The following is a 24000-nucleotide window of genomic DNA, read 5'->3' as shown; positions in this document are numbered from 1 at the left end:
AGGAGGGGATTTAGTACACAGCCCTGAGGGGCTTCTGTGTTGAGAGTCAGAGGGGTGGAGGTGAGGGAGCCCGCTCTTCCCACCTGCTGGCGATTTGATAGGAAGTCCAGGATCCAGCTGCACAAGGCAGGGTCAAGGCCAAGGTCTCAGCTTTCTGTCGAGCCTGGGTGGAACTATGGTGTTGAATGCTGAACTGTAGTCCAAGAACAGCATTCTCACATAAGCATCCTTCTTCTCCAGATGTGTAAGGATGATATGCAGAGCAGTGGCTGTTGCGTCGTCTGTTGATCGGTTGTGTCGGTAGGTGAATTGTAGGGGGTCCAGTTTGGGTGGTAGCAAGCTGCAGATGTAGTCCTTGACCAGCCTCTCAAAGTATTTGCTTATTATTGAGGTGAGTGCGACAGGATGCCAGTCATTCAGGCATGTTACCTTGGTCTTTTTTGGTCTATGACCCTTTATCAGGTCCTCACCCTTAACCTTCTCTACTCCAAATATAACAGACCTACCCTCATCCACCTCTCCTCCTAACTGAAACACACCACCATTATAATCATTATTGTGAATCTTCTCTACACCCTCTCCGGTGCCTTCACATCCTACTGTATGGCTTCTTCAACGCCCAAATCCATGATTTTCAACACAGGAAAAAATAAAGGCAGCTGGCATACTCAAATAAAAATGCTCAAAAGTTCGCCTCCAGGGCATACATATCATCCTGACCAGGAAATACATTGCCATTGCTTCATTATAAGTGGATCAAACATCTTGGAAATCTCTACTCAGCAGCACAGTGGGAGTACAAGGGCTCCCATCACATATGCAAATACTGTAGTAAAGGATGGGATTTAAATAGTTACTTTGTCAGCAATAGCCACAACTGATGATGGGGATTGAACCCACAACTACTTTATTTAGAACCAAGAATTCTCCCCAACGAACCACAGCTGTATGGAACCCTCTACCAATGAGAACGACAGCATGAGCAACATGATGGGAATATAGTAAACACCAATTTCTCTTCAAGTTATATTTTATTCTGCTGGTTGTATATCAGCTAATATTTGAATGAAATAAAAAAGAGTGCAACAGTTCTGCAGAAGAGCACAAAAGCAGAGTAGTAATGCTTCAACCTTATACAAGACTGATAAGACCTCAGCGAGAATAGTGCGTGCAGTTCTGGTCACCATATACTGTATATGAAAGATGTGATAGTTCTGGAGAGGAGATTCACCAGGGTGTTGCCTAGAATGGAACTCATCAGTCCTGAAGAGAGACTGGAGTATCTTGGTCTGTTTTATTTGCAGGGTCAAGGGTTAAGAAGGGACATGCTTAAGGTATATAAATTATGAGTATAGAGAGAGCAGACTGCCAGGAAATTTTTCATACCAGAGGAGAATAAAATTAAAGGACAGCGATTTAGAATAAGAGGTATAAGAGATTTAGAGGGGTCTGAAAGGTACCTTTCTCACCAAACAGTGGTGAGTTTTCGAAACTGCCAGAGAGAGTGGTGGAAATTGAGTTCCAAATTATTTGGATCATTGCAGACAGCATTTAAGACGTGTCTACACAAATATTTGAATTGCTAAGGCATGAGGGTGATGGAAGATGGGATTAGTATGGATGGGTGCCAACTCGTCAGTGTAGATGTGCTGGGTCGAATGGCTTGTTTACATGCTGAATGACCCTCTGATTCTAAGATTCATTTTCACTTCCTCAGGAGCATTAACCACAGCAGGAAACCAAGAAGATTTCATAATGGATTAGATGTCCACTGAGTAATAAAGCAGCTTCTTAATATTTTGATGACAGGGGTATATGGAGCAGGAATGATTGCTTTTCTGTTAAACCCAATTAATTTCTAGGATATACATATGTGACAGTGGGGATGTACCTCAGACTCTCAATTGATAAACCTGTTTTCATCATGGGTTTTCAAGATGAGGGATGCTATTTCAATAGTATCATGGCATCAGCTGGAGAAATTGTGAATTTTACTGCCATGTTTAGATCTCTGTAGTTAAAGACAGTGCCAATAGACATAAATCTTTCAGAACATAGAATATAGAACCTAAACATTCTGACCTTCTAAGATCAATCTAACCCTTCCCTCATATATGGCCCTCTATTTTCCCATTATCCACGTGCCTATCTTTTAAGCCCAGCGTATATAAAATGATGTAAATATATACTTATTTGATTGACTACATTACTTTCTCTGCAGAAAACACAAGTTTTGAATTTGATTTTCTTGGCATCTACACATAAAAGCCCATTGCTGTACCAAAAGCCTCTAATATATCATTTATTTCAAATGAATATGAAGTGAATTTTCTGTTATAAAGTAAAAATAATAAAATGTAAAAATCTTTGGAAATAAATGTAACAAGCACATTGAGAAATAAACCGTACTCTATACTAAGGTGGTATATTAATGAAATATATAGGTATATCAATGTGTTACACTTTTAGCAAAGCTTCATTCTCTGCAAAGTGAGTTCCAAATCATGAGCATCATTGCAGGCAGCCCATAAGTATTTAATCTAGGAATGGTTAATGGTGGAGATGGAAATCACAATACAAACACTGCTGAGGTCCTATGGGTTACACTTGAAACCTGATGAGACCAATTGATAAGAGATCTGGGAAGAGCATGCAAACTCAAGGCTGGTTAAAAGTTCATGCCATGGGGAGAATAAATATAAAACAGCAGGACAATGAAAAATGTTTATAATTAACATGTAAAATCCAATAATTACTATTGTAACATGTTCCTTGGCAAATGCTTTCTGGCTAAAGATGGCTCAATCTGAAAAACTATGAAAGATTCAGCAAAGATAAATCTTCCTAAGGAATACTTGTTAATGTAGGTTCTACATTTTTGAGTGATAGAAACATTTGTAATTTGTGATCAAAGTCAATGGGTCTGTCTTTGGGTTCTTTGTACTTTCTAGTCATCTTTGATCCAAGGTAGCTGATGAGTCCACAGTGTTCTTCATATTGCTCCAACTTCTTTTTGTATTTCTTTCTCACATAGTCATAGCTTTTTGGGTTGTATGCTGAAAATATAAATATTTAAAGTGATTTCTCTCCCTAAAATAAACACCAACTAGTTTCATTAAATGCACATCTGGTTTAAAGTCACAATTTTGAACCATAACAGGAATTTTGTTTTTGAACTTAAGCTAAATAATTTTAACATATTTATTTAAAAAATAGACATGTAGAAATAGAAATCTGTTGTACCTGGAAAAATGGGCCTGCCATGGCTCACACAAACCATAATTTACATTTGACATGTCTGGCTGAAGATCTACTGATGTTAGAAAATGATTTTAGCATTCGTAAGACTGTTCTTCCATACAGGGATATTTCATGACATTAAGCAATAGAACAAGAAATACTGCTATCAGTAGTAGTCAGAAGCTACTGCTTAGATATTACAGGGCTGTTCTCATAGAACCCTAGACCAAGATGAAGGCTCTCAGCTTCAAATTCCCTTCCTTAGATAGTGCCTGACTTGCTGAGTTCTTCTAGCATTTTCTGATTGTAAGGTGGCACTTAATTGCCCATCCCTAGCGGCTTTGAAAAGGTGGTGATGAATTGCCTTCTTGACCTGCTGCAGTTCCTGAGGTGTGGGTATGGCCATAATACTGTTAAGAGACAGAATTCCAGGATTTTGTCCCCATGACAGTAAAGGTTAGGATAGTGGTTCCAAGTTAGGATAGTGGTTAGTTGGAGGGTAGCTTCCAGGGGATGGTGTTCCAAGATTTTGCTGTCCTTGTCCTTCCATCTGGCTGCTAGAAGTTGTGAGTTTGGAAGGTGCTGTTTAAGGAACCTTGGTAAGTTACTGCAGTGCATCCTATAGATGGTACAATCTGCTGCTACTGTGCACTGGTGGTGAAGGGAGAAAATAGTTGTGGATAAAGTGCCTTTCAAGTAGACAGCTATGTCTCATATAGTGTCAATTTCCTGAGTGTTTATTGAAGCTGCACCCTTCAGGCAAGTGGAGACTACTCCATCACACTCATCATGAAAGTAAATAAACTCAGACATTTCCCCAGCAAAACATTTTTGTTATAATTAACATTTAAATACCTATGAAAGTATTTTTAATAACAAATGACTGGTTGACTAAATTGACAAATTAATATACTTTCAATAAACAAGCAGAATAGAGATAATAGATTTCAAGTTGGAAAGTGGGGGTTTTGCCCCAATTTCATCGTCATGAATTTGAGTTATTATTATAAAAAAAGAGTTTGGTAATTGTAAGGAACTACAGATTGGACTGATTCCCTGTACCAATGAATTCTCACCAGAATGAGTTACTGTCAAAACCATTTAGAGTTCAGGAAAATGGTACAGTTGAGAGGGAACTCCAAACAGGGTAATCACTTGTACAGCACAAACAGAGATCTTCTTGATTTTCACTCTATCCAAATGGGTCAAGCCAAACTTAGAAAATTCCTATAGAAGCAGTAGGAGATGCTGGTGAAGTGCAGTGAAGTGGGTATGATGGATGGGGATTGGGGGATGAAATTATATCTTTTATCGAATAGGATACGCTAATAGGGATCTCAGGAATGCTAATCTAGGTCTCACTTTGCCCAGCAATGTTTGAGTGGGAGAACTTTATGGGGAATGGTTCTGTGTGCCATGGGTAAGATTTCTGATTTAGGAATGTCGGATCAATCATATAGTATGGTTCAAATGTCACTGAAGTCCAGTTGAATTCCCAGAGTGATGTAGAACAACCAGAAGTAGTAGGTATTAGATTTCAAAGAAGCATTATGTGCTTGGATTTCTGGGCACATCAAGAACAGGTGTAAGGCTTTTCCTATCTTAAATTGAAGACTGCCTAAAAGAAAGAATTTAAATCAATAATCTTTTTAGATTGCTGTAGAAACTAATTTTCTTAAGCTCTACCAACACCAAAATCTCTCTTTAGTATAGTTTTCTGGTTGTTACTTGACCACGACAATCATGATAAATAAACTATAATTACACATCAGTATTTCTCCATATTTCTTGGATTGGTGTACAAGGTTCACTGGTACAGAGTATAGCATTTGTATAAGATGGGCTCTCATCAGCATTATCTTACTTAAAAGCTCTATAACTTATGAACAAGTTGCTGGACAGTTAGACATTTCTTGTCTTAGAATGAGATAGCTTAGGAGTATGAAACTACCAAAAATCACTTTTAAGATAAATTTAGCAATTTAAAATATTAATGTTTTCTCTTGAACTATGCAGAGATTCTAACATATAAATATATAATGATATCCTTTACCTTTAAGGTGATATGAAATATAGAGAAGTGCAGACTTCCTCACACTTAAGAAAGGATATTTTGGCTTCAGACAGCCCACAGCTGTTAATGCTTTAATTATTGATACTGCTGCTCCCTACAAAATAACAGTCTTCAGAATCAGAATCAGAATCAGAATTAGGTTTACTATCACCAGCATATGCATGAAATTTGTTGTCTTTGCTGCAGCAGCAGCAAATTGCAATACATAATAATAGAGAGGAAAAAGATATATAATTTATTAAAAATAACCAGATTATGGCTTGTGTAGATCAGTCATATAGCATGTTCCCCCCATCAGTTAAACTTAAGCATTATGTCTTAAGAAGCTATAGAAATTATTATAACCAATAAATATTATATACAGTGAAACAGTCACCAAGCACTGAATTAGACCTAATAGTTGATTAAAATATAAGGGAAAATATTTTTACACATTGATCCTAAGTCTGATAATCCAGTTGTTCAGAATTCTTAAAAACATACCCAAGCACTGGGTTCCCTGTTCTCTTTAACATACTGTGGCTCTGGTTGCTATCTTCCTTTCATGCACGGTGGCCCCAGTTCCTCCAGTTCTTTGAAACATACTGGGATCCAGTTACTGTGCTCCCTTTAAATTTACCAGGGCTCTGTCTACCACTTTCTCTATAAACTGACATGGGTCTCTTTTACCTGGTCCACTAGAAAGATTATTACACTATTGTGTAGTATCTAAGAAAAGCAAATTTACTTTAATATTGTTTAATTAACATAGCAGTTTTATCATACAAAAATCCATATTGAGAGAAAGATTGGTCTCTGAGGTAGGGTTTAAAGAGGAGGAAAAATTTGGGAAATATGAGACACCTTGGGGAGTTACAAGTTACAAAGATAGCAACAGTCAAAGTAATGAAGGGAATTGAGCATTAAGGACAAGGTGGCCTTTTGAATTTGGGGTTTGTAATTTCAATATGTTACATTTCACAACTGTGAATAAGAAGAAATTGCTACCAATACCACATCTAAACATGAACAGTGATGGACATTAAACAGTTAACAGGAGGAGGCAAGACCCAACATATGAGGACTAAAGACAAAGCTGAAGCTCCTCAAACATGTTAAACCAGAGGCACTAAATGCTGATCCCTCTCAGCTTCCTCCTGGGACCCTGACCCACGCCGTAGGCAGTCTTCAGCCAAGTAGATTTTAATTACCCCAATATAAACTGGGCTGGTAATAGTGTTAAGGGGAAAGAGAATACTTCATGAAATGTATCTGGGATAATTTTGTACAGTATGTTTTTGGTCCAAAAAGGAAGGAAGCATTACTAGATCTGATTTAATGGAATGTTTTGGTAAGAGATTATTTATGAGATAGTGATCAAATCGTTATAAGATTTAGATAGACTAATCGGAGCAATGCTAATTTCAATGGAATAAAACTGGATCTGAAAAATGAAATGAAAAACTGGCAATGACAAATGTAACAGAGCAATGGGCTGCCTTTGAGGAAGAAATTGTTTAATGAGGTACATTCCCGTGAGGAACATTGGAAGAACATACAATTCAGAGCTCCATGGTGATGAAAGAGTACAGAGAAAGATAAACCAAAAGACTCTTATGGTAAGTGTCATATTGTGAGTACAAAGGAGAACCAGACTGAGAATCAGAGGAGGTGTCATAAATGGAAGACAAAGAAAGCTTGTGAGAAAAGACTGAGAAAAGTGAGAACTGCTAACATAAATGGGAATTCAAAATGTTCTTCCAGAATATAAAGAGTAATACATGGAGATGTAGAGCCTTCTAAGGATAAAATTGGCAAACTGGACATGTATTCTGAGGACACTGAATGAGTGTATCTATCTTAACCTGAGAAAAAGATACTTCAAACTAGTGAAGGAGGAGGCAGTTAAGGCCAAGCGGTATAGCAGGCAGAGCTGCTGCCTCACAGTTCTAGTGACCCAGGTTCAAGCCTGATCTCCAGTGCTATCACTGTGGAGTTTGTACATTCTCTCTGTGACTGCTTGGGTTCCCTTCAGGTACTCCTGCTTCCTCCACATCCCAGAGTAGTGTGGCTGCAGAGGCAATTTACCATGGCTAATGTCTTGGTGATTGTTAGAATCTGGGGAGAGATGAGTGGAGAGCAGAGAGAATGCAATGGAATTAGTGTATGATTATTGTAAATAGATGCTTGCATGGCAGTGTGGAGGTAGTGGGTGGACATTAGAAAGTGTTTTAAGGTGCGGAGAAAGGGAGGGGTGGAGGAAATAATAGGCAGGATAGACACAGGAGAGCCAGTGGACATTAACATGGATTTTCAGAAGGCCTTTGACAAGATGCTGCACATGAGGCTGCCCTTGGTATTACAGGAAGGACACTAGCATCAATAGAAGATTGGCTGACTAGCAGGAAACTAAGACAGGGAATCAAGGGGGCTTTTTCCGGTTGACTGCCAGTGGTTCATGGTGCTCTGCCAGTTTTGGTGTTGGGACTGCTTCTTTTCATATTTGTATATCAGTGATTTGCATGATGGAATTGATGATTTTGTGGCCAAGTTTGAGGATGATATGAAGACAGGTAAAGGGACAGGTAGTGTTGAGGAAGCAGGAGCTCTGCAGAGGACAAAGACAGATTAGGAGAATAAGCAGGTGGAATATAGTGCGGCGAGCTACGGCCATGCACTTTGGTAGAAGGAATAAAGGTGTAGACTATTTTGTAAATGGGGAGAAAATTCAGGAAACAGAACTGCAAAGGGACTTGGGAATTCTCATGTAGAATTCGCTAAAGGTTAACATGCAGGCTGAATTGGTGGTAAGGAATGCAAATGCAATATTAATATTCATTTCAACAGAGAGAGGGCTCCGTCATTCTTGATTGACCATGGATGTTGTGTCCTAGCTGTCTAGATACACAAACCTGGCCAGTACAATATGGAGTGCAAGCTCATTTCAACAGGACAAAAATATAAAAATAAGGATGTAATGCTGAGGCTTTATAAGGTATTGGTCAGACCACACTTGGAGTATTAAGCAGTTTCCGGCCTCATATCCAGAAAAGGATGTGATGGTATTGGAGAGGGTCCAGAGGAGGCACATGAGAATGAAAGGGTTAATGTATGAGAAGTGTTTGTGCACTCCATGGTACAATCCCATAGCTTCATCTTTGATCTACAGAAAGTCAGTGAAGCTGAAGGAGAAGTTGTTCAATGAGGACAACCAGGTGAAAGAGTGTACTGGTGGGAAAGGAGGGCAAAGAGCCTTTAGAATATCTGCATGTGGAGGCCATCTCTGGTGAAGACAAGCCATTGGGGTGCAGGAAGCTGGAAAGTGTTAAAGTGGCAGAGAGCATCAAAGATGTCACAGATGTGACAATGGAAAAGAACTGGTCAAGGGGAGAAAGAATCAAACCATGTAACCAAGAATAGGAAAATGGATTCAAGGTTGCAGGCTTTTGTGTATTTGCATCAGTTCAAGAAGTTTATAAGAAAATTGCTGCCATTAAGCCAGGTAGGTTTAGATTATTAGCAATTAAAGTCATAGGATCGCAAGAAAGAGGATAAGGTACAACTAAGTGTTGCTACATGCACATAAATTTGCATCACTCATCTGAGAATGTTGTAAGTGCTCTTACTTGTTCCATATATCCAAGTATTGGAAGTGAAGTGAGAGCTACCATATCTTTCACTGGTGGAAGTTTACTCGGGAGCTTCAGATCGCAGTACTTCTCAGGATGTCTGAAAATAATTTAAACATATGTAATTTATACTTAGAAGCTGTGTTTAAGGCAACAAAGCATTATTTTTTTTGACCAGAACTTCCCATTTCCGTGAGATAAATTGGCTGGATTAGATCAAAAAACACATTGCAATTCCATTTTGTTAGTGTGTCGGCAACTTTTTCCAGGTTATGCTGTTGAAGATCTGTAATTCTTTATCCAAGTCATTCAGGTCTTATTACAAGCTTACCTCCTAGCATTAAGGAATGATCCCCGCCTATAAAATTTGGTATGTCCCTATTGACCCTTGCTATTTTTTATAAATGCACCATATAAAGAATCCTATCCAGATACATCATTGTTACGATACACACCAGACCGTGCCAGCTTCTGGGGTTTAGATGCTCCGATTCTCTGGAATATGGATAGCTGGCATGGCCCCATTAAAGACTCTGGTCTGCCCCGCTATTTGGCGGCCATATTTTGGTGCCAGGGTTTTAAAATTTAAAGAGCACCTGAAATGAGGTTCAGTGCTCAATTGCCAGCTCTACTTTGGATTCTCATCTAGCATCAAGTTTAGAACCCTGTTCTCATCTCGGTCTCGTATTATGTCTCGATTCTTGTCTCGGATACTTCAACACTTGGGTCCTAACCTTCCTCGCCTAGGTCTCTTATCACACATCACAGCTTGGTACAGCAACTGCTCTGCCCAAGACCCAAGAAATTGCAGAGAGTTGTGTACACAGGTTAGTCTATCACAAAAATCAACCACCCCTCCATTAACTCTACATTTACTACTGCCTTGGGAAGGAGCCCAACACAATCAAAAACCCCTCCCACCCCAAACATTCCCTCTTCTTCCCCCTCCCATTGGGCAGAAGGTACAAAGCTTGAAAACAAAGCTTTTCATTGTATCTCGGTATACAGTATATGACAACAATAAATCAATTGCCAATTAAAATGCTACAAGAAAAGCAGATCTGGATGCCTATATTTCTCCTATCAATTTCCAATTAAACAGCACCTTCTCACTAATAACATGCTAATGTGGAACTATGATTAAATAGCATGGCTTAAAAGAAGATAGGAAATGAAGATTTTATACCTGTAGCTATAAGGTATTTAGGCAAGACAATAACAGAACTGAAGTTTTGATATTGAGAAAAACACAAATTGTATCACTGAAGCATTCAGCTCACCATCCAGTGTTGGAGCCAGTAACCCTCATCTGCTCCCACACTAATGTGACCTGGATGTGAATGGTTGAGTAAACTAAACCACTGTACTGGGGAGGCAGTCAGTGAACCATAGTGTGGCCTTAGCAGTGACTAAAGCTCAGGTAGTGCACCACTATTGCCCAGTCCTCAGTTGGGAGTTGGAACTATGCCCAATCAGTGAGCAGGAACATGAGAAAAAGTGGTGATTTTATTTAGGTCCGTGGCTGAACATTAAAAAAGGCAGTACTTTGTGGCAGTTTTCGGAGTTGGATTGTGCTCAATCAGTGAGCAGGATTCACTAGAAAGGGCGAATAGAAATAAGGCAGGGTAAGCGAACAGCCATTATAGGAGCGGGCCAGTGTTGGAGAGGCTTTGGCTCATCAGACTTCGGCGAGATAAGTATCTAGTAAGTTTCTCTTCTTTATTCTTCATTCCTCATCTGTTAGGGCACAGTTAGTGCAGTAAGAATGGCTCCAGGGGCTGTGTTTTGTTCTTGTGTGAGACGTGGGAATTCTGGGAGACCTCCAGCCTCCCAGATAACCACACTTGCACCAGGTACACTGAGCTGCAGCTCCTCAGAGAATGTGTTAAGGAAATGGAGCTGCAGCTCGATGAACGGGAGATTGAGGAAGTGATAGATAGGAGCTAGGTTGCAGGAGACAGGTACTGGGTGACTGTCAGGAGAAGAAAGGGAAATGGGCAGCCAATGCAGAGTATCCTTGTGCAATTCCCCTCAATAATGAGTATACAACATTGGATATTGTTGAGGGGGATGACCTACCGGGGGGAGCTGCTTCAACCGGGTCTCTGGCATTGAATCTGACACTGTGGCTCAGAAGAGAAGAAAGATGAAGAGGACTGCAGCAGTGACAAGAGATTCCATAGTCAGAGGAGTAGAGATGGGATTATGTGGATGCAATAGAGGCAGCCAGATGATATGTTGCCCCCCAGGTGCCAGGATCAGGGATGTCTTGGATTGTGTCCATGGCATTCTAAGAGGAGAGGGTGAGCAGTCAGAAGTCTTGGTGCATATTGGCACCATTGATATAAGTAGGAAAGGTGAGGAGATTCTGAAGAGAGATTTTAGGGAGCTAGGTAGAAAGTTGAAAAGCAGGACCTCTAGATTAGTAATCTCTGGGTTGCTGCTTGTGCCATGCACCAGTGAGGGTAAGAACAGGATGATTTGGTAGATGAATGCGTGGCTGAGGAACAAATTCAGGGTGCAGGGGTTCAGATTTCTGGATCATTGGGATCTCTTCTGGGCAAGGTACAACCTGTACAAAAGGAATGGGTTACACCTGAACTCGAGGGGGACCAATATCTTTGAGGGCAGGTTTGCTATAGTTGTTCAGATGGGTTTAAACTAATTTGGCAGAGGAATGAGAAATGGAGTAATAGGGCTGACAATGAGGTAGTTGGTTTACAGAGGCAGTGTGTAGTGAGACTGTTAGCAAGGACAGACTGATGATAGGGCAAAATTGCAGTTGATGGGATGAATTGCAATGTAAAAGGGGACAAAATTAGAAAGGGTGATGAATACAGGACATAGCATATGCAGCATACAGAATAAGGTAAATGAACTTATAGCTGAGTTACTGATTGGCATGTATGACATTATATCACTAAATCGTGGCTTAAAGAAGATTGTAGCTAGCAGCTTAACGTCCAAGGATACACATTGTATTGAAGGGACAGGTAGGTAGGCAGAGGCGGTGGGGTGGCTCTGTTGGTAAAAACTGAAATCAAATCATTAGAAAGAGGTGGCAGAGGGTCAGGAAATGTAAGATCATTGTGGGTAGAGCTAAGAATCTGCAAGGGTAAAAAGATCCTTATGGGAGCTATTTGCAGACCTCTGAACAGTAGTAATGATGTGGTCCACAAATGACATAGTGAGATAGAAAATGCATATCAAAAGGGCAATGTTACAACAGTCATGGGGGATTTTAATATGCAGGTAGATTGGGAAAATCAGGTTGGTGTTGGATCCCAAGAGGGGGGATTTGTCGAATGCTTATGAGATGGCTTATTAGACAGCTCATGATAGGCCCACTCAGGATCAGCTATTCTGTCCTGACGAAGGGTCTCGGCCTGAAACGTCGACTGCGCCTCTTCCTATAGATGCTGCCTGGCCTGCTGCGTTCACCAGCAACTTTGATGTGTGTTGCTTGAATTTCCAGCTTCTGCAGAATTCCTGTTGTCAGCTATTCTGGATTGGGTTTTGTACAATGAACTGGAATTGATTACAGAGCTTAAGGTAGAGGAACCCTGAGGGACCAGTGATCATAATATGATAGAATTCACCCTGCATTTTGAGAGGGAGAAGCTAAAGTTTTATGTATCAGTATTACAGTTGTGTAAAGGGAATTACAGAGACATGAGAGAAGAGCTGGCCATAATTGATTGGAAGGGACCATCAGCAGCGGTGATGGCAGAGCAGCAAGGGCTGGAGTTTCTGGGAGCAACTTGGAAGGCACAGGATAGATACATCCCAAAGAAGAAGTATTCTAAAGGCAGGATGACACAACCACAGCTGATGAGAAGTCAAAGCCAACATAAAAGCCAAAGAGAGGTCATATAATAAAGCAAAATTTAGTGAGAAATTAGAGAATTGGGAAGCTTCTAAAAACCAACAGAAGGCAACTTAAAAAGTCATAAAGGAGGAAAAGATTCAATACAAAGGTAAGCTAGCTAATAATATTAAAGAGGATACCAAAAGTTTCTTCAGATATGTAAAGTGTAAAAGAAACAGCGAGAGTAGATATCGGACCGCCTCTCAGAAGGTCTTTGACAAGGTACCACAAATTAAGTTAAGAGCCCATGGTATTACAGGAAAGATATGGATAGAACAGTGGCTGATTGGCAGGAGGCAAAGAGTGGGAATAAAGGGAGCCTTTTCTGGTTGGCTGTCAATGACTAATGGTGTTCCACAGGGGTCTGATTCTTTTTACATTATATGTCAATGATTTGGATGATGGAATTAATGGCTTTGTGGCCAAGTTTGTGGATAATACAAAAATAGATGGAGGGGCAGGTAGTTTTGAGGAAGCAGACGGGCTAATAGAAGGACTTAGATTAGGAGAATGGGCAAAGAAGTGGCAGATAGAATACAGTGTCAGGAAGTATATGGTCATGCACTTTGGTAAAAAAAATAAAAGTGTAGACTGTTTTCTAAATGGAGAGAAAATTCAAAAACCTGAGGTGCAAAGGGGCTTGGGAATCCTCATGCAGGGTTCCCTAAAGGTTAATTTGAAGTTTGAGTCAGTGGTGAGGAAGGCAAATGCAATGTTAGCATTCATTTCAAGAAGACTAGAATATAAAAGCAAGAATGTAATGTTGGGGCTTCAAAAGGCACTGATGAGGCCTCATTTGGAGTATTATGAGCAGTTTTGGGGTCTTTATCTAAAAAAGGATGTGCTGACAATGGAGAAGGTTCAAAGGAGGCTCATTAAATTATTCCAGGGTTGAAAGACTTATCATTTGAGGAGCACTTGATAGCTCTGGTGTGTACTCACTGGAATTCAGAAGTTAGGGGGGAGGGGTGGAATCTCATTGAAACCTATTGAATGTTGAAAGGCCTTGATGGAGAGGATGTTTCCTGTGGTGGGGGAGTCTGAGACCAGAAGACACAGCCTCAGAATAGAGGAGTATCCATATAGAACGATATTGAGGAGGAAGTTTTTTAGCCAGAGAGTGGTGAATCTGTGGAATTTGTTGCCTACAGGCAGCTGTGGAGGCCAAGTCATTGGGTATATTTAAGGCAGAGGTTGATAAGATTCTTGATTAGTCAGGGCATCAATCTTTCCCCTTCAGCCCGTAGAATGATTGCATTTCTTACTTTAATGGCGAAAAGATGTATTTTACAACATTGGAAAGAGCTTAATGCTCCAACTACCTTTTTTTGGTTTTCTCAGACGATTTTATGTTTGAATCTGGAGAAAATTAGAAGTAACCTTTATGATTCTTCATTTAAATTTGAACAGATTTGGGGACCTTTTATTCGATATTTTCATTTAATGTAATATTTACCCTTCTTGTTTTTTTTTCACTGTTTTTAATGGAGGTCGGGATTGAGGACGTGATTTTAAGTTTAACTCTGTTTGGTTTCAAGTTAGCCCATTGCTTTGCCTTGCTTTTAGTTAGCTGCACGGTGGGTTTTTTTTTGGGGTTTTTTTTTTCTTTTTTTTCCATTGATATATATAAAATTTAGTATACTATTATGTTATCTTGGTTTCTTATGTTTAAATTACATTGTTTGTAGTATTTTCTTTTTGGTATTGATATCTTTTGGAATTTTATTATACTTTAACATTGTATTAATGTTTATATGGCTTACCTTTTTTGTATACTTACTCAATAAAAAGATTTAAAAAGAAAAGAAAAAGATTAGTCAGGGCATGAAGGAATGTGGGGAGATTAGAGCTGAGAGGTAGAGGGAGATGAAATGGCAGAGCAGACTTGATGGGCCTAATGGCCTAATTCTGCTCCAACATCTTATGGTATAAAATGGCTCAACTAAATGAAAATGACATTTATGAAACTTAACTTTTCCTTCTGTTTACAGGTTCAGGAAATCACACTCATACGAATGAGGATAATGCTCCCACATCCAACCTGCCAGATGTAGGATCAGAGGGATACATTTCTTGCTTCTGTCACTCACTCAGAGACTTATTTCAGATCCATAAGAGCCCAAGACCTAATTAGCTGGAAGTGGTGGAATGCTAGTTGTTTTCTTCGGGAACTGCCAGCCACAGTCAGCCTGATATAGCCAAAGGGGGCAACAACACACAAACAGTGGAAAGAATATTGAAGAGAAATTTCATTTCCAGTTGATAGAAAGTTGTAAAAATTAGAAATATTCAGTTACTCTCCAAGTATATATATTCGAATAGTAATGGGAATGAAAAGGAATTTCTAAAACATGCTGAAGTGTTTCCTTTTCCAGAAAGTAGGAGAGCATTTGGGGAACAATTACACTGTCAGAATCAGCACTGGTGGCACAGTAACTGGTGCTGCTACCACGCAGCTCCTGACTGTTCTCAACAGCTCCTGATATTCAAGACTAATCTCGACTATCTCAGTTTGGAGTCTCTACATTCTCCTTGTGACAAGCATGGGTTCCCTTGAGTACTCTGGTTTTCTTCCACATTCCAACGACCTGGTGGTAGGTTCATTGTAAATGATCTCTAAGTGTAGATAAGTGGCAAAAAGAATCAAAAGGGAGTTGACAGGCATGTGAGATGTAATAATTTGCAACTACAAGGAAATAAGGAAAGAGGAAATGGGAAGATTACTCTGATTAGACCAGATTGGCTTAAAGACTATTTACTTTGTGTTGCAAGTAAACATTCTTAGAACAGTTATGGAAAGAGGTGTAGTAAAAAGAATTGTAAAAAATATTTCAGTGGAAAGAGTAAACACGAGGAATTCAGCAGATGCTGGAAATTCAAGCAACACACATCAAATTTGCTGGTGAATGCAGTAGGCCAGGCAGCATCTCTAGGAAGAGGTACAGTCGACGTTTCGGGACGAGTCCTGACGAAGGGTCTCGACCCGAAACGTCGACTGTACCTCTTCCTAGAGATGCTGCCTGGCCTGCTGCGTTCACCAGCAAATTTGATGTGTGTTGCTTCAGTGGAAAGAGTTGTGGATTTGGTGGATGAGAAAAATTGGGTGAGAATAGTGCAAAACCATCAAAATAATTAAGGTTCAAAGGTACACATTCCCTTGAATATTCATCAACATTCTGCATAAAAATGCATTAAAATTCCAATTTTAAAGTGAGTCAGAAATTCCTCAGTGGGTGTTTACAAATAACATATAAAGTGGGGTTATGTGGAGAACTTTGCCACTTTGGCACATGGCCATGAGAGCTTGATATTCTGCTGTGCATGATAGCCAAAGCATTATGTAAAAGAAAACAAGCAAATGCTGGCCATGGTTCTAGGTGTTGCCTCCAGATCTTCAACCATGGCAAACTAAGAGATACAATGTAGGAGAAAAGATTATAGAAAGGGAAAAGAAAATTTGTGGGGGATAATTACTGGGGGTGTGATCTAAAGGTGATACAGAAGATTACATGGGACTTGTAAGATAATTGGTCCAGTGAACCCATTAGGAGAAGTGGGAAGGTGAGAAGATGCCATTGAATAGGAGACTAACAGTGAAGGTGCTGATCAGTCATGGGAATGAGATGGAGAAGGATGTACTGAAGAGAAACTCCAAGTTGAGAATGTTATCACAGATAAAGGGGATCAATGGGATCATGGGAAAGAAGAGGAGACAGATAGAAAATCTTGGAAGGTTAGGAAGATCCAAGGGTTCATAGAATCCATAGGAAGGAGTGGAGGGCAATCACTGGAAGAGAGAGTGAATATTATGGAATAGAAGCATCAATCTGCAGGAAAATAGGAGCTTCTTTTAATGAAGATGCATAGCCTTAGAGGCATCTTGATTTCATCACTGCCTGATTCTTCAAAAAAACGCAGAATAGCTTTAATCCCATAGTTAAGGTATGCTTCTGCAGTCAATCTCCATGATATTTATAAATTGCATATATTTAGTTAGAAAATTATGCAAGTTTGATCAGTTGCATTGTATACCAAAACTTTGTTGTATTTGTCCAGCATTTGTTCAGAAAAACTGCTTTAATTTGAAGCTTTGACAATGCTTTGCAATTATGCAGCTGCACAAGTGTGTAAGGCATTCCAAAATATACAGTGAAATTTCAACCCCTATAAAAAAGATTTCAGAGCTTGATATTTAGAATATTATTTAGAAACACTTACCGCATAAATTTATTAAGGTGTTTCTCATCCTGAAAAAGATATAACTTCTTTCTGTATTCAACAGCATAATCAATGTTTCCAGGTATCAAAGCTTCATACCTGCCAAGAACCAAAACAGCAACATGGAATATTCCTCTGTCAACAAATTTAATTCTATATCAGATATATTTTGTAAACTGTTCAGAAGTTGATTTACTTCTCCATCCCATCCAGAAATGTAACTGGACAGTAGCCCTGCAATTCTGCATGCTTAGGAAACCTGGCCTTCACTCCAGCTGCAGTAAGCCTTATTGGTAACATATCAGGTGGTGGCAGAGTCGCAGTAGCTCGTGGAGGTACAAACGTCTCTGGGTTCTCCAAGAATATCTGAAACAAATGAACAAAATTGTCAACACACACAAAATGCTTGAAGAATTCAACAAGTCAGGCAGCATCTATGGAGAGGATTAATTAGTTGATGTTTCAGGCTGGGACCCTTCATCCTTGCACGATATTTTGTTTTTATCCTTTAATAAGATTGAAAAAAAAGTGTGATAGTCATCACAATTTTCCCAAAAATGTTAGACAAAGGTATCATTAAAACTATAAGTGTAAAAACAAGTGGATAAATCTATATCTTTGAGTCCATATTCCTAGCTTTCTAAAAATAAATTTAGCTGCTACTTTGTTTGATTTCCACATGCAACTGAAAATTATATATAATATATAATTGTTACTCTTACCTACTGATTACATGTCAATCTTAGAAGACTGGGCACTTATAAAAATGAGAGCCTAAAACCTATTTAAGACTAAGCAGCTAATTGTTTGTCAATTGTTCTTTACTGATGGACCATCACAGAGTCTGTCCAATCTATGAAAAGTACTGTGGCAACTTTTCAAGGCTCCTTTCTACATTACTTCCAAAATCTGATGCCCTCAGTTCACAGAAATAATGGGCAACAGGGACATAGAAACAAACCAATAAATCTTCCCTTCATCTTAAAATGGTCTTTCATCGTCATATATGGGTAACATAGTGGTTAACGCTTCACTTTATTCAGTCAGTTGATTCCCACCACTGTCTGTAAGGGGCTTGTACATTCTTGCTGTGAATGTGTGTGTTCCCTCCAGGTGCTCTGGTTTCCTCCCATATTCCATAGACATACAGTTAGTGTTAGTGAGTGTGGGCATGCTCTGTTGATGCTGGAAGTGTGATGACTTCTGTGGGCTACTCAGTGCAATCCTTGATGATCTATTTGATGCAAAATGATGCATTTCACTGTCTGTTTCACTATTTTGATGTACGTATGACAAAGCAAATCTCATCATATTCTAGAATTCTCTACCTCACAGAACAGTGAGAGTATCTTTACCTTTCTGAAATTTAAGGTCACTTACCATGACCTTTTCCCAAGTAAGTGCTGACAATAAAAAAGCTACCAAAGTTTCTGGAATGAAAAAAGTGTTTTTGTTTTATTTTCAACAAAACTGGAGTGACAACATGGGCATAGATCAAAAAAGATCTCAGGAAAATATGTAACCGTACAAGCATTTAATAATTTGCTTTTATGATAATGAACCATCTCTTAAACATTAACTCCTCAGTTCTCTCCACATACATTACCAGACCTGTTGTACTTTTTCACGTATTGATTTTGTTGCAGATTTTGGCATCTACCATGTCATATTTTATCTTCATTTACATTGACAGGATTTAGGTTTCTTCTCCAAGTGTATAATTAATGTAAAACTCCACAGGCATATATGGGAAAGAACAAATTGATAAAACCTTTAACAGTACTCTTTAATCAATGTGCAGGTTGAAAGATTTGAAAGATGTGCAAGGAAAAGCCGACAGAATTTAAAGCAATATTCCCACGTCCCTTTTGATCAATATTATTTATGAAGGTAGAGGAAGAATGGAACTAATTTTAACTCATTCTAATCTGACTATCACAGACATGCTTACTTCCAGAGCTTCCTTTGAAGCTAGTTTATAGTAGTGTCCTCGGAACTCTGCTGCAAATTCCAGTGATGGATCAACAGAACAGTCTTCCAGTTCCTCTTGTAACTGAAGTGTGACAGGACAGTATTGCCCAAACTCTCCAAGGCGTGTTAGCAGTTCATTGGGTGTGATGCACAAACCAGCAATATTGGCAGCTTTACCTATATGTGAGAAATGACATTTTGCTTTTTCAGTCACAACAAACTCAAAGGTTGGAAACATTCCTTGAAAGCTTTCCCCAGAAGCTTGGCTCAACAAGGTATAAGAGGTATGGATCAACCATGTACATACTGCTTGGCACAGGAGGCTAAAAAGGGTTGAATAATCTTTAATATAATTTCATAATTCAAAATGCTTAAATATAAGCAATATTTAATTTTAAATGTCTATTCTTACCTTCACGTATTCGTTCCAGATATACCTCAATCTGCTTTACACTGGCTTTGACTTCTTGGAGCACTTTTAGCCACACCCACCACTTGCTGTGTTGTCCATAAATAATACGCCAGTTTTGATGTTCCTGTTGGTAATATTCCCAGATAGCACTAATCTCATGACTAAATGATGAATTTCGAATGGTTAGAATCTGAGAACTGTCATGGAGTGGATAGATCCTATCAGAAAACAGTAAAAGTAGCAAAATTAGTGGTAAAACTTTTGTGTTCAAACACGATTTAAATAAATGTAACTAAATCTAGTTTTCCTAAATCATAATGTGCATCTACAATGTGCAGTATGCTTCTGCTGCACAAATGCAAAAAATATAGCTTACTAAATTTAATATTCTTTTGAAAGTGATGAGCCCTTTGTCAGCCCAAGTGATGTTATCAAGATGAAACATTGGTGAGATTCTACAACTTATATTTTGTGGCTTATATTCTCTGTCTCAGAGGCCAATGACATGCAGTCTTTCAAGAGGGTGAACACTCGCAAGGCAGCTGGGCCTAATGGAGTACCTGGTAAGGCTCTAAAAATCTGTGCTAACTAACTGGCAGGGTATTCAAAGACATCTTCAACCTCTCATTGCTACAGTTGGAAGGTCCCACCTACTTCAAAAGGGCGACAATTACACCTGTGTCCAAGAAAAGTAGTGTGAGCTGCCTTAATGACTATCGGCCAGTTGCATTCACATCTACGGTGATGAAATGCTTTGAGAGGTTGGTCATGGCTGGAATCTACACTTGTCTCAGGAAGGACTTCCAAGTTGCATGCCATCTTGGACAATGTCTCCCATCCACTACATAATGTACTGGGTGAGCACAAGAGTACATTCAGCCAGAGACTCATTCCACCGAGATGCAACACAGAGCATCATAGGAAGTCATTCCTGCCTGTGGTCATCAAAGTTTACAATTCCTCCCTTGGAGGGTCAGACACCCTGAGCCAATAGGCTGGTCATGGACTTATTTCCTGGCATAATTTACATATTACTATCTAACTATTTATGGTTTTATTACTATTTAATTATTTATGATGCAACTGTAATGAAAACCAATTTCCCCCGGGATCAATAAAGTATGACTATGACTATGACTATGACTTGGATGCACTGCAATTTGCCTATTGCCACAATAGGTCTACAGCAGACGTGATCACACGGTCTTGGATCACCTGGACAATGCAAGTACCTATGTTAGGATGCTGCTTATTGACTATAGCTTAGCATTTAACACCAACATTACAACAATCCTGATCATAAAGGTACAGAATCTAGGCCTCTGTACCCCCCTGCAACTGGATTCTTGACTTCCTAACCAGAAGACCACAATCTGTGTAGATTAGAAATAGCATTTCCACCTCACTGACAATCTACACTGGTGCAGCACAGGGGAGTGTATTAGCCCACTGCTCTATTCTCTCTACACCCATGACTAAGTGGCTAAGTACATCTCAAATGTGATTTATAAATTTGCTGATGATGCAACCATTGTTGGCAGAATTTCAGATGGTGACAAAAGGGCATACAGGAGCGAGATATACCAGTTAGTTAAGTGATGTCGCAGCAACAACCTTATACTCAATGTCAGAAAGACCAAAGAGCTGATTGTGGACTTCAGAAAGAGTAAGATGAGGGAACAGAATCAGAATCAGGTTTATTATCACTGGCATGTGTGGTGAAATTTGTTAACTTAGCAGCAGCAGTTCAATGCAATACATAATATAGAAGAAGAAGAAGAAAAATAATAATAAATCAATTACAGAATACATATATTGAATAGATTAAAATCCTGCTAAAAGAGAAATAATATATACACTGTATTAAAAAAAAGTGAGGTAGTGTTCATGGGTTCAATGTCCATTTAGGAATTGGATGGCAGACAGGAAAAAACTCTTCCTGAATTGCTGAGTGTGTGCCTTCAGGTTTCTGTACCTCCTACCTGATGGAAATAGTGAGAAAATAGCATGCCCTGGGTGCTGGGGCGTCCTTAATAATGGACGCTGTTTTTCTGAGATAACGCTCCTTGAATATGTCCTGGGTACTTTGTAGGCTAGTACCCAAGATGGAGCTGACTAAATTTATGACCCTCTGCAGCTTCTTTCGGTCCTGTGCAGTAACCTCCCCCCCCACCCCCCGATACCAGACAGTGATGCAGCTTGTCAGGATGTTCTCCACGGTGCACCCATAGAAGTTTTTGAGTTTTTTCGTTGACATACCAACTCTCTTCTTCACACTCCTAATGGAGTATAGTCACTGCCTTGCCTTCTTTACAGGTGCAATGATATGTTGGGACCAGGTAAGGTCCTCAGAGATTTTGACATCCAGGAACTTGAAGCAGCTCACTCTCTCCATTTCTGATCCCTCTAAAAGGATTGGTATGCATTCCTTTGTCTTACTCCTCCTGAAGTCCACAATCAGCTCTTTAGTCCTACTGACATTGAGTGCAAGGTTGTTGCTGCAACACCATACCATATTAGGCATATTTCTGTCCTTTGCACCCTTTTGTCTCCATCTGAAATTCTACCAACAGACTGTATCATCAGCATATTTATCAATGGTATTTGAGCTATGCCTAGTCTCACAGTCATGGATATAGAGAGAGCAGAGCAGTGGGCTAAGTACACACTCCTGAGGTGCAGCAGTGTTGATCATCAGCACGGAGGAGATATTATCACCAATCTGCACAGATTGTGGTCTTCCAGTTAAGAAGTCAAGGATCAGAGGCTCAGGTTCTGTAACTTATCAATCAGGATTGTGGGAACAGTGGTGTTAAATGCTGAGCTATAATCAATGAACAGCATCCTGATATAGGTGTTTGTATTGTCCTGGTGATCTAAAGCCGTGTGAACAGCCACTGAGATTGTATCTGCCATTGACCTATTGTGGAGATAAGCAAATTGCAGTGGGTCCAGGTCCTTGCTGAGGTAGGAGTTCATTCTAGTCGTGACCAACCTCTCAAAGCATTTCATCACTGTATATTTGAGTGCTACTGGGTGATAGTCATTAAGGCAGCTCACATTATTCTTCTTAGGCACTGGTATAATTGTTGCCTTTTTGAAGCAAGTGGGAACTTCTGCCCGTAGCAGTGAAAAGTTGAAAATGTCCTTGAATACTCCCACCAGTTGGTTGGCACAAGTTTTCAGAGCCTTACCAGGTACTCCATCAGGACCTTCCACCTTGCAAGGGTTCACTCTCTAAAGGCAGCCTAATATCAGCCTCTGAGACAGAGAACACAGGGTCACCAGGTGCAGCAGGGATATGCACAGCTGCAGTTATATTCTTCCTTTCAAAGCGGGCATAGAAGGCACTGAGACCAAAAAACCTATCCTCATAGAGGGATCAGAAGTGGAGCGAGTGAGCAATTTCAGGTTCCTGGGTGTCAATATCTCTGAGGACCTAACCTGGATGCAACATATTGAAGAAACTTGTAAAATTAGTCAGATCTATCATGGGTACTAGCCTCTGTAGTATCTTTTTGGTGCCCATTATGCTTAATTGGCATATAGGGGAGTAACGAAGGTCCTCCACTTGTTTGTTCTGGGCTAACTTCTGGATGGTACCCCAGGTGTAGTTCAGCGTCTTCAGCTGTCCCTCTGCAGCTCGACGCCAGGTGTTCTGGGGTCTTCCTCTTTTCCTTTTTCCTTCTGGTGTCCAATGGTGGGCTATACCTGTGATGTTGTCAGGTTCCCTTCTAAGCACATGTCCGATCCAGCTCCATCGCCTTCTTATGAGGATGGTTTCAATGCTCTCTTGATGGCATTGAGCAAGTAGTTTGTCATTTGAGATGATGTTTGGCCAGAATATTCTTAAGATTCTTCTCAGGTTCTTTGTGTGGAAGACTGACAACTTAGTGAGGTCGCTTCCTGTCATTCTCCAGCATTCTGATCCATAGAGGAGGGTAGAAAGAACACAAATCAGATACAATTTTAGCTTGGTCTTGATGCCGTACTCTTGGGACCTCCATATATTGCTGAGCATTCCGAAGGCACTTCTGACCTTGCTTAGACGGTTCTTGATGTCGTTGCCTGCTCCTCCATCATGTCTGACAGTGTTGCCCAGGTAGGTGAACTCCTCAGTTATAGAAAGGTCTTTTCCATTCACTTGGATTGTTGAGGGGTTTGAGATGTTCAAAGTCATCACCTCCATTTTCTTCTGACTAATCTTCAGGCCAATCTGCTGAACAAAATCAGTGAGGCGGGATGTTTTTTCTTGCATGTGCTGGTGAGTGTGGGAGACCAGAGCCAGGTCATCAGCAAAGTCGAGGTCTTCCAATACTGAGAAGAGGGTCCATCGTATGCCTCTTGTCTGATCTTCAGTTGTTCGCTGCATCACCCAATCAACTGCAATATTAAAGAGGAGTACCGACCTCACACATCCTTGTCTCACTCCTGTCTTCACTTCAAAGCTGTAATCACTGTTTCCAACTCTACATTTAAAATTGGCATAAAATCTCTTAATGAGAAGGACTATCTGTTGCGGGATCCCATACATGCGCAATATACGCCAAAGGCTGTCTCTATGGATGCTATCGAAGGCTTTCTCAAAATCCATGAAGTTGATATAGAG

The 24000-nt window shown here is 39.9% G+C and overlaps 1 protein-coding gene across 1 annotated transcript in view; it reads right to left on the bottom strand.

The window, feature by feature from the left end:
• Nucleotides 1–2637: 2637 nt before the first annotated feature.
• The window catches only part of ak9 (adenylate kinase 9), a 169936-nt gene continuing 148573 nt past the window's right edge, over nucleotides 2638–24000 (bottom strand). The window contains exons 33-39 of the mRNA XM_063040773.1: nucleotides 19392–19609; nucleotides 18960–19156; nucleotides 17205–17374; nucleotides 17009–17107; nucleotides 8920–9022; nucleotides 5294–5408; nucleotides 2638–3056 (exon numbers count right to left, since the gene is read on the bottom strand). Of these exons, the coding sequence (XP_062896843.1) occupies nucleotides 2845–3056; nucleotides 5294–5408; nucleotides 8920–9022; nucleotides 17009–17107; nucleotides 17205–17374; nucleotides 18960–19156; nucleotides 19392–19609 (1114 nt within the window). The 3' untranslated portion in view covers nucleotides 2638–2844. The remainder of the gene's footprint in view (nucleotides 3057–5293; nucleotides 5409–8919; nucleotides 9023–17008; nucleotides 17108–17204; nucleotides 17375–18959; nucleotides 19157–19391; nucleotides 19610–24000) is intronic.

The sequence above is a fragment of the Mobula hypostoma genome, chromosome 2, assembly GCF_963921235.1.
Source record: "Mobula hypostoma chromosome 2, sMobHyp1.1, whole genome shotgun sequence".
Taxonomy (NCBI): domain Eukaryota; kingdom Metazoa; phylum Chordata; class Chondrichthyes; order Myliobatiformes; family Myliobatidae; genus Mobula; species Mobula hypostoma.
This window is presented reverse-complemented; position numbering and strand designations above follow the sequence as displayed.